The following is an 11,252-nucleotide window of genomic DNA, read 5'->3' on the forward strand; positions in this document are numbered from 1 at the left end:
TTGCAGCTTTGCCTCCGTCTCTTTGACTGCCAGGCGCGCAGAGGGAAAGCTCCTTTTGCAGGCTGCAGGTTCAACAGTACTCATAGGCTGAACATGGCTACTGGTCGGACCCGGTAGGCTGCGACACCATAGCAACTCCCCTTGACCCCTCCCTCCCTCAGCATTCGCAGCATCACCCTTTACACTGCACAGTCATATTTGGTCCTCCGGAAATATCCACAGCTCGGGTAAGCCAGTCCCTATGCAGCGAGTGTATGGGTGGAGTATAGTTTAAAAATACAGTTTTAAATGTATCGAAAGCGTGTCCGGCGCGTCCTCCGCCGGCTCTGACAGCAGGGCTGCAATAAATGACAGCGCGGCGGGAAAGTTTGTCCTAAAGCTGCCGGGTTGCGCTCTCGGTGTCTCGGACCCTCGGCTCTAAAATGGCTGGCTGTAGGTCCGAGCAGGCTCCGGTGCAAAAGGGAAGGATCCGCTCCACACCGCGACAGTCTGTAAATATACACGTTTCTCTACTCAGATGTGATGTAGTGATGGTGTTGTCCCAGGTCCGAGAGCTGTCAAGGCGCACACGCATCATAATGATCTTGGCATTTCGCACCTAGGACTGTGCGTAATGGCGTCCTCCGCGGACAGGACTCCTCGGTTTATCCTCAGCCAAATTTTTAACCAAAGAGAACAGGCTGGTATACGCAAAACTAAAACGAAATATGAATAATGATGTGAGGCAGATCCGAAATGAAACGAGTTATTAGCTATTTATTCGTGTTGCATGTGGATGGTAGAAGTATGAGAGAGGAAATGTTATTTCGCTCACATCATTCGGACCCTTCTGTACTCCGGTGCGTTTTTGTGAATGATCGGCGACTCCAGGCGACCCCTCGGTAAGCAATCCGCTGAGCTATAATTTAGGATCATGCAAGGTAGCACAATTAACAGGACGGTCTGCTGCTGAGGAGGAGGAGGAGGAGGAAGAGGAGGGGGTCACATGAGTCGCTCATCAATTCGGACTGTGGGATTAGAAAGCATCATCTGCTTAATATGTAAAGAATATCACAAAATCAATGGTGATTATTGGCTTTTTGCTCTCAACTTGACCCCAATAATCACCAGACATGAGTTTTCTCAACCAACCACAATTATTTATTTAATTCCTTTCCCTTTCCACCATGAAATGTGTTTATTTTTCACTCTAATTCTGCTTCTCTGAGTTTCTAATTTATTATTTTATTCCTATTTTATAGAAATATAAATAGGTATGCCCCAAAATGGATTCTCAGTTGGCTACAGTCCTGACCAGTGGCAGCCTGGATGTCCAAAATGGCAGCCAGTGTGCAGAGGGATCAGGGCCAGTGACAGAGGTTTTTCTGGACCCAAAGGAAAAAACCTCACCAAGTACTCTAGCAGGTAACCTCCAGCCATGCCCTGTCAAAGCAGTGACCATCAGGCAGGATGCTCTATCAATCAATGGGAAAAAGCCAGAGGTGGGCGGGACTTCTAAGCCAGCCTCTCAGGAAACAAGTAAGATTGGTGGGTTCAGGCAGCCAATTACAGTAAAGACTGGAGTGCCTGTTCTGCGCAGCCAGCCAATCAGAATCAAAATTGTTGTTCCCCCACGGTGCAAAAGGCCAATCACAAACTCCACCATCAGCCTGACCAAAGACTTTGCTCGCTCACATTTCAGAAGACCTGTTTTGATCTCAGCCGGAGCAGTGATCACAGAAGAAAACAGTGGTAAAATCCAAATATCTGCTGTTAAGAATGAAGGAGAGATCAAGGAAGTTACACATCAAAAGACTGAAGCAGAATCATTCCATGGTACGGAGGCACAGAGGGGGGAGAAAAGGGATGTTTTGGATGCTAAAATCATCCACACTGATGGGTCAGAAACTCCTTTTATCTCCAACACCAATACAGTTAAAATACTAAGCTGGCAGGGGATTAAAGAGGAAAGTGCAGAGAGAGAACTGGAGAAAAATATTCCTCTAATTTTGCAAGAAATGGACTTGAAATCTTGTAAGAAGTTTGATGAAGTGAGGATGGAGGAACAGACAGAACCGCTAGACCTGAGTTTGCCCAAGAAAAGAGAAAGTCGAGGGCGCTTTCTGGATGATTCTGTCTGTGAGAGCTCATTGATTATGGAGGTAGATGAATACGAAGGAGAAGGAGACAGAGACATAGTAGAAGAAGATGATGGAGAGGACTCTGTGTACTGCATGGGTGGCACAGATACGCTTGAAGACTCTCTCTTGTCTCCTTCGTTCTTTTCTACCTCTGTCTTCACCTCCCTCTCTTCGATAGACTGTGACACAGAGAACCTTCTTCTCATAGACGACCAAGGAATCCCGTATACTCTCAGTTCAGACGGACTCAAAGTGCCACAAGTCGATGCTTCCACGTCAGAGGATCCTCAGTCAGATCAGGCGAATCCAGCAGAGGTGGAGAGAAAGGGGTCATCGCAGTTGGCCATGTTAGCAGGTCCTAGCCACAGCCAAAGTTTAGATAATGCACTAAATGCACCTTCTGATGATATATATCCCTCACCAGCCCCTGCTACTGATTCACCATCACTAGGTGTGGATCAGACAAAGGCTCCAGAAGTCTTCATGAGTTTGATCACAAACTCAGATTCCTCTAAGGCCTCAGAGCCGTGTAAATCTGTTCAGGAGCCTAAAGCTGCTCTGTCCCAACCCTCTGGGATATCAGTCTCCAGCCAGCCCATTCAGATCCTCACAAACTCCTCTACTAATGCTCCGATTCTGCTTTTATCATCCTCCTCTTCCTCTACCCAGCTCTCCTCTGCTCCGGTGGGTCTCTCGCTTCCCCTTTCTGTCACTCAGACCTCACCTGGTGCTTCCGCTCCTATGTTTCTTCTCCTTTCGTCTGTAACCTCTTCCTCTGGTGACTCTGCCTCTACCTCCACTCCTATCGCTGTCCTCGACCCCACAACCGGTCAGTTGTCCCAGATCACTGCCGACTCCGCCTCAGTCTCTCTTCCTCTGCCCTCTGGTCAGGTCAGCACACTGGGATCACCTCTGCCCACGCTGTCTCAACCTGTCATCAGACTAAGCCCCAATAACCCCCCCGTTATCCTGTCGGGAGTAAATAATGTAAACTCCAGCTCCGTTCTCACCTCTCTTGCTGTCCCCTCGCCCGCCCCCGCTCTCCAGAACAATCACCTTAACACTTCTGGAGGAGCACTCATTCACACTCAGATCAACTCTTCTGATTCAAACCTCGGAACTGAAGCCATATCTGCTGAAGAAGTCTCAAACGAGAACAACAAGCCATCAACTTTTACAGCAGCAGCATCCTCTCCACACACACAGTGCGCTGCTGGTTTGACCTATGACCCCTTAGCTCAGCCCAGCTCAGAGGCAGAAGCCCAATCACCAGCTTCAGAGCCCAAATTTGACCCCTCTGACCTGCAGTCAGAACATTTACCTCTGGAGGACCATATTTACTTCTCCAGCGCCGCTGCTCCCTCCTCCCCTCTGATTGGACCCATCCTCCCCTCTGGCAAACTTGACCCCCTTGACCCGCTGGATCCTCTCTCTCCAGCGGCGTCACCCAACGCCATGAGCTCCCGCAGGGTGCTGTACTGCCAGTTGTGCCCGCGGGTCTTCTTTTACCTCTCTGACCTTGAGCGCCATGCCATCACTCACTCACAGAAGAAGCCTCACGTTTGCCAGCAGTGCGGCAAAGCCTTCAAACGCTCCAGCCATCTGCAGGTCAGTGCAAACAAATTATAAACATCATTTCATCAGCAACAAAAGTAATAACAGAAATCATTTAATTAGATGTCACAAATTATTAGTGCAGCGACTGTTAGATAATGTGCAATAACTAATTTTCCGGTGGCATCGGGAAACATGCTGTGAATACAACTCTGACATAATAATTTGTTAACAGTTTCCTATTTACACATCCAGCAAATACGGAGCAACATTAGTATTCATTTGGAGTAGTGTTTCTGGCCACCTGATGAATAATATTCACCAATATTCATTTTCTTTTTAGTTTTTAGCTTTGGTCTTCACCAATTTTTGAGAAAGATCTCTTTTTCTCTTTAGCTGCTAAATGCTCCACTGTGTTCACCAGCTAGTCACTAACTTTGTCTGTTTGCTGTTTGGTGTTGGGCAGGTAGCGTTCAGTGGATTTTTAGAGCTTTTTCACTGACAACAGCTGCTTGCTGCAACTGAAAAAGCAGTTATGAGAATACAGCTACAACTAACGATTATTTTCATTATTGATTCATCTGTTGAATATTTTATCTGTTGATTAGTTGATTTGTTGTTTGGTCTTTAAAATGTCTGAAAATGGTGAAATATGTTGGTCACTGTTTCCTAAAGCCTACGATGCAACCTAAAATGTCTTGTTTTGTCCTGTCCAACAGTCCACAACCCAAAGATATTCAGTTTACTGTCATAGAAGACTAAAGAAACCAGAAAATATTCACATTTAAGAAGCTGAAACAAGAGAGTTTTAGCACTTTACACTAAAAAATTACTCAAAACAATTAATCTCTTATCAAAATAGTTGACTGTTATTTTTCTGCTGGCTAGAAGATAACAAAATGAGCTTAAAGATGCCAAAATACTGTTGAGAGTTGAGGGTTCAGGTGATAATTATGGATTTTTAACTATTTGTGACCCTGTTTACATACAAGTAGTCATGTGATCCATTGCTAGCATAAAGATATTGATTATAGCCAAGTGTTGAGTTTCATTTTCTACAGATTTTTGATAAAATGTTTCTCTCAACAGAGACACAAGCACATCCACACAGGCCAGAGGAACTTTGTGTGCCCCATATGCGCCAAACGCTTCAGGGAGGCCGGTGAGCTCCAGCGTCACCAAAGGGTCCACACTGGAGAGAAACCCTACCAGTGCCAACTTTGCCACACGCGCTTTGCAGAGCGCAACACACTACGCCGACACACCAAACGCAAACACCCATACCACCAAGTAGCCATGGAAATGCTGAGCGAGAGAAGAGACAGAGGAGGCTGCCGAGGAGACGGAGGAGGCGGCGGATCCGGAGTGCAGGAAGAGGAAGAGAGTGCCGAATGGTACAGCTCAACTGTGTCTAATTTGGATAACTCGGAGTCTGAAATGGAAACTTAAGGAGTAATTAACTAACATTCAAAGAAGGGAGCACTTGCAATATTTATTTTAATGTTTTGATGCTAATTTATTTATATGAATGTATATTATTCCCATTCCATTTGATGGGCCAAAAATAAAGCCTTCAAAGTCATACATGATTTTGAATTTGCTTTCCTGTATGAAAAAAAGATGCATATATGAAAGGGAAAGCTTGAAAATCATGTTTTTTATGTGAGGTCAAAATATTAACTATAATGCTAACATGTCCCCATTAAATTGCATTCCCACACAATCTACATGATAAAACCCTAAAGTGCTCAAAAAGAAAGATAACTTATTTACTAAAACAATTCTCTGCTCTAGTTGTATATATGAAGAGCTGCACTTCTGCACTATCTTATGTGAAAGATGTAATCTATCTTTCTTACCGTCAGAGACACTGTGAGTCATTTGCACTTGTTTTACTTTACTCAATATTCACTTTTTTTACATTGTGAATGAAAATACTTACTTTGTCCTTTGTTGCCTGTTGATTTTATGTATTTAATACGTATCATGTAAGAGTTTGACCAAATGTTTTGAGTTGTTCTAACATAAACACTATATTCAGATTTTTTGTTTAATGTGAATTATATTAACTTATTTCAATTAAATTTTGACAACTGTAACTGAATCTTTGTCCCGTTTTCTATTAAACCTCGGTGTCTTTTTTTATACAGATGGAGTATCTCTAATGTGGCTTTGCATAAAAAGGTTTTAATCACATATAACTCTGCTTGGTAATGAACACAAGGTCCATATCTCTCCTTTAATTTAAGATGATCCTACGACTCGATTCTCTTTTCTACATTAATTACCAAAGACCAGACCAGACTTTACACGGATCTTTGTGAAGAAAAAGATACCCGATATATATCTGCTGGGCCATTCAAGCTGACCACTTGGACTGCCTCCAGGGAGTAATTGAGTTTGTAAGACAGTCCTCTGTTTTTTGCACTCTCTCAATTTTCTGCTCCATTTAAGCCATGGAGCCTAACAGAGCTAAGCTCAAGATAAGTTATTAAATACCGTATCGCTCAAATGACCTGACTGGATCCTCATGGCCGTCCCATTCCTTATTTCTACATTGGCCATTGTGTGAATAGAGATGCATGCTGAAAGCCCTGCTCTAAGCGCCATTGTATTATAGTTCGGCAAACTCACTTTTATAGGTGGTTAGTGGAAGGAGAGAGGTATAGAGTGTGTGGAGCAAAGGTTAACCAAGCAGACTTTCTGAGAATAGAGCATGTGCTGCAGAAAGACAGAGATAGTGAAGTATTTGCTCTAGTAAAACAGTAAGAGCAGACGTTTAGTGCACATCTTACTTTTACTATTTTATACCTTTAAATGAATATATAATCAGCAACTCACAGAGGGAGCACTCTTAATTACAGAAATGACCTTTTATCTCAGAAGGGCTTATGAATTACACAGTTAAATACAATACACATTGTGGCTCAGAGATATGTAGATATACACTCACTGAGCACTTTATTAGGAACACCTGTGCAATCTAATAATTGTTAGAGGGGTGCTCCAGCATTCTAACTGTCTCTGGTACTATTGGGCAGCTCAATTGAGAACTATTATGTTTTATTTTACAAATGACCAGCCTGGAGAGAGATGGAGCTCCAATCTTTAGAGTTATCTCTTCCCACATAAATGTACTCAGCTAGTCTTCTACTAACCCCATTGTTAGGAACATGATTAATGTTTGCATGAGGTGAGGACACACCTGGCTGAACCACATTCTCTATCATGTTTTAGTCCAATTTAGGGAAATGATGACTTCGCTTCGAGGTAGAGCTGACATTGGGTTTAGGATGATAAACTGATGTCATCTGAGGAGCTTGTAATTAAACACGGAAACATTTTTTCAAATTCTTGCATCTCAGACGCTTCATTGGAGCAAGCCAAAAACAATCACTAAATATACCTCCCTATTCACCATTAGAAAACTATTTTAAAGGACTGCACAGGAAGAAACTTAATATCTGTATTTTATTACTTACTTATATCTTGGTCCCCTGAGTCTTCCAAAGCTAAACTTAGAGTTTGGAGAGAGGATTTACAGGAAGACATTTCATTTGATTAGTGGGAACGTGCTTGCAAGGACGCTCAAACACGAACTGCAAATACCCGTCTTAAGATTTTACAATATAATTGGCTGATGCGCACATATATTATCCCAGAAAAGATAATAAATTTAATAGTAATATCCCAGATTTATGTTTTAAATGTGGACAAGCCAAGGGAACATTTTTTCATTGTGTTTGGCAATGTAATAAGATAAAAGAAGTTGTGGGAAGCGGAAAAATATATGATGGAAGAGATTTTATCAATTCAATTAACTATGGAGCCCAAGTTCTTCTTATTAGGTTATTATCCAAAAGAATGTAATATAAGGAAGAAAGAGCAAATAATTTTAGATCTATGTTTGTTACAGGCAAAACGGATAATAGCACTATCAAAAAATGTAAATAGACCAAGTATTGGTAAATGAAGAACTGTCTGCATGTAAAAACATACCTATTCCATTAAGGGAAAACAAGAGCTATTTAAAAAGCGTGGGGTCCTTTTTATTAATGACTTTGAACATACAGACTTGGAAAGTATACTAGGACAGCTGAGTGGATTTGGAGGTGATTGATATTCTCCTCTATGAGGAAGCCTAGCAGGCCTCGCTTTATGTTGACTGTATGGTGGGATGAAGTTGGACATTGGTGATTACTAGCTACAGGATAATGTATATTTATTTTATTTTATTTTTTTGTATTGTGTTTGTATATTGATATAGTTCTGTATTGTTTATGTTTCTTGAAAGATCAAGAAAGTGTAAAAAATAAACAAACCCTGTGCAATCTACTGCAATCCAATACAACAGCTCTGCCATTAAGTCTACTTTTACGAAGCTTCGCCATTTTCAATTTTTGTCAAAAAGGTGATAATTCTATTTTATTAATCATGTTTATCATTCAGGTCGCAGTGGGTGGTGGTGTGCTGGAGTACATTATATTGAAAAGTGTTCCTAATATTTTCATGTATTTTAATGGAGTGGACAAGATATTAGGAACCCTTGTCAATATGATGCCCTCCAGTACACCACCATCAACCACTACAACCTCAATAATAAAGTAGAATTATCACCTTTCTGACAATGAAAACTGAAAATGTATAAGCTTCATAAAAAGAGAATGTATGGCAGAGCTGTTGTATTGGATTGCATTAGATTGCACAGGTGTTCCTAATAAAGTGCTCGGTAAGTGTATGCTGTGATGCACATTTTTAAACTGTCAGAGATTTTGAATTATTTGTTGTGGTCGCTGCTTTTTACTCTCTTGTTGTCCATTGTATTTGAAGTTGCAAATCAATGAGAATGTCTACTTTATGGCACTATTGGATTTTTAAAAATATTTTGAGCATTTTATGAGACTCGACAGTGAGGGATGACACAAAATAAGAGAAATAAATAAATGTGGAAGGACATGCAACAAAGGTCCTTGACTGGACTTGAACTGAGGATGCTTCAGTTTATGTTCAGCATCTTTAACCTCTAAGCTGCCAGCACATCCTAGAAAAAAAAAAAGATTTACAAGGTTGTTGCAACAATGTGATGAAGAATCTTGATTTACTAGTTATTTAATCCCCTCAATAAGCCATTGTGTGTGCATAACTGTCTGTTTTATTTATGAATAATAACTATAGACAGGTATATGTATCACAATATAATGTTACAAATACCGTGATAGAATGTTTAATCCATTTCACTCACCGCTCTCCCATTAGAAAACCCTGCAACCAGTGTAATCATTAACTTGATTCATTTCATTTTGTAGTCATGCTTACACCTCCTCATCCCATAAAAGATGGGCCTCTAACTAACAACTGTTCCTAACTGCTCTGTTGTAGAAACTCATTTAAGTGCCGGGTACTCGTTGTTAAGGTCACTCGGAGAGTTCAGCCATTAAATCAATGCTGATCTGTCAGAAAAAAAAAGAATAAATTGACACAAATCAGATTCTCGTCCCCTAATTGACTCCACTGGGCTGTTGCATCGCTGAGCCTACAAGGTCCTCAGTGCGTGATGATGATGAATATTCAGCCGACCAAGTGTGTGAGATCAGCAGTCCAGCTGGAGATGAGTGTATGTGTGTGTGTGTGTGTGTGTGTGTGTGTGTACAGTACAGTATGTGTGTGCAGGGTTGGTAACTGTCCAGGTTGTACAGAGCTTCAAAGTGCAGTGACTGACAGACAGATGGATGACAGACAGACTGAGGACAGAAATCTGCAGTGTGTGTGTGTGTGTGTGTGTGTGTGTGTGTGTGTGTGTGTGTTTGAAATGTGTCCGTGTGTGTGCCTGTGTTTGTGTTGCGTGAAGTGGAACAGGCAGCAGGCCTTCTGAGTGGCACGAGGCACATCGCCAAGTGATTGAAGTGATAAAGGTAGTGGAGGAGAGGGGAGAGGGACGAGAATAGATCCAGTGATGAACGACCAGGCAGAGGCAGCAGATGTAATGAAGTGTTAGGCTGGTATGTTTCAGCTTTTTATCCTCTTTGATACATTCGGCACTTTGATATGTTTGTTGTATACCCGCTCTGTTGCATCACAGGCGTCTCATTATTGCCACTGAGAGCCAAAATGATGGAGAGCTAAACTAACTGTGGATGCTTTTTTTTTGGGTCCAACATGCATGTCTGTCGTTACACAGTTCAGCCATGTGAGGGCACACTTACACTTATGAAGTGCTGCATGTACTGGCTCTTTCCTTATACTGTCTCTCAGCTCTCTCAAATGGTGGAGGGATACTTATACCAGGGTGAAAAGCAGAAGACTGAGCCTTGGGAGGGCTGGATTTACATTAAAATTCTGCAGTTTCAGCAGCGAAGGAAGCTTTTTTTTTTTTTTTTTTTTCACATAAATATATGAAATCGCCTACACATGTAGTATATTTCCACTCAAAGCTGTATGATGGGCCAAGTGTGTTTTTAGCTGGTGTGCTGCAAAAAAAGAAGCCCAGAATTACACAGAGAAATATGATACAGCACAAGGGAAAGGTTAACAGCATGCAAGCCTCCTCGCTCACCAGACACAGTGCAGGATTAACACTATGGAGTGTGAGTCTGTGTGTGTGTGTGAGAGAGAGTGAGAGAGAGAGAGAGAGAGAGAGAGAGAGAGAGGGGGAAGGAGTGGGAGGGAGGGAGGAAGAAGGAGGGTAACAGGTGTTAATCAGAAAGGGAGTCCCGGCTGTAGGGGAGAGGGTGTAGCTGTGGTGGGGAACCAGAGGAAAAAGCAATTACATCACCTTTCCTCCAATAATGTGCCACGCTGTCAGTGCAGTCAGTGTTTATATATGTCTGTTATGTGTGTGCGTGCGTGCGAAATGCATTCACAGGGCACGAGAGGAAAAGCTGTCAAAGGTGAGATTTTATAATGAAGGAAAACACAGACGCACTGTGCAAATAGCACCTACAAGAGCTGTCCGTCTGTAACCATGTATTAAATTAAGGTTCCCATTCATTTTGTGTTCCATTAGTTGCTCGAATTTTGTTCCATGGCAACCGTAATTGGCCCATGCGGTGCTATCTCTGCTCTGTGTTCTCTGATTAGTGGAACTCAACGTCAGACTCTTTCCTTCCACATCAGATAAAATGGCAGCAACCTCCTTCTTGGTCTGTTTCCCTATTGGCTCCCCTCTTCCTGTCCCTGTCATTAAGACTTTTCCCGTGCGGTTCCCCTTTCCTTCTCTTTAACTTTTGCCGTCTCTTCTGCCTCACCCTCACCCACCCACTCCCTCTCAGTCTCCCTCCCTCCTTCCCTCCCTCTTCTATGACCTGCTGAACCAGCACACACCGGCCTGTCTGTCAAACCGACGGAACAGGTGCTCCAGCTACGACCTCACTTCCCCCACTTTTCCCCCTCTGCAGCCCAAAGGCACTATATACACACACACACACATGCACAGACACATGTACAATAGGGAACATGCACACACAGGCAAACACTCACCTACATGTTCACCTGACTTGTTTTGGAGGCTTGAGCAGCGAGGTGAAACCTGGGTGATTCTGCTTGGCACCAGTGCTGATACATACTGTTACTATATGCTGA

General features: G+C 42.5%; 1 protein-coding gene across 4 annotated transcripts; it reads left to right on the plus strand.

The window, feature by feature from the left end:
• Positions 1 to 129: 129 nt before the first annotated feature.
• On the plus strand, positions 130 to 5,413 carry LOC122987738 (zinc finger E-box-binding homeobox 1). 4 transcript variants are annotated; one of them, XM_044359757.1, is made up of 3 exons: positions 130 to 227; positions 1,242 to 3,728; positions 4,764 to 5,413. In XM_044359757.1, exons 2-3 carry the CDS (start codon positions 1,266 to 1,268, stop codon positions 5,121 to 5,123), a joined length of 2,823 nt encoding a protein of 940 aa, XP_044215692.1. In that variant the 5' UTR covers positions 130 to 227; positions 1,242 to 1,265; the 3' UTR covers positions 5,124 to 5,413. The 4 variants fall into 4 exon arrangements, with proteins under 4 accessions (XP_044215692.1, XP_044215691.1, XP_044215693.1 ...); XM_044359756.1 differs by lacking the exon at positions 130 to 227 and adding an exon at positions 235 to 1,064; XM_044359758.1 differs by lacking the exon at positions 130 to 227 and adding an exon at positions 235 to 881.
• The last annotated feature ends 5,839 nt before the right edge of the window (positions 5,414 to 11,252 follow it).

Source organism: Thunnus albacares, chromosome 8, assembly GCF_914725855.1.
Source record: "Thunnus albacares chromosome 8, fThuAlb1.1, whole genome shotgun sequence".
NCBI classification, from domain to species: Eukaryota; Metazoa; Chordata; class Actinopteri; order Scombriformes; family Scombridae; genus Thunnus; species Thunnus albacares.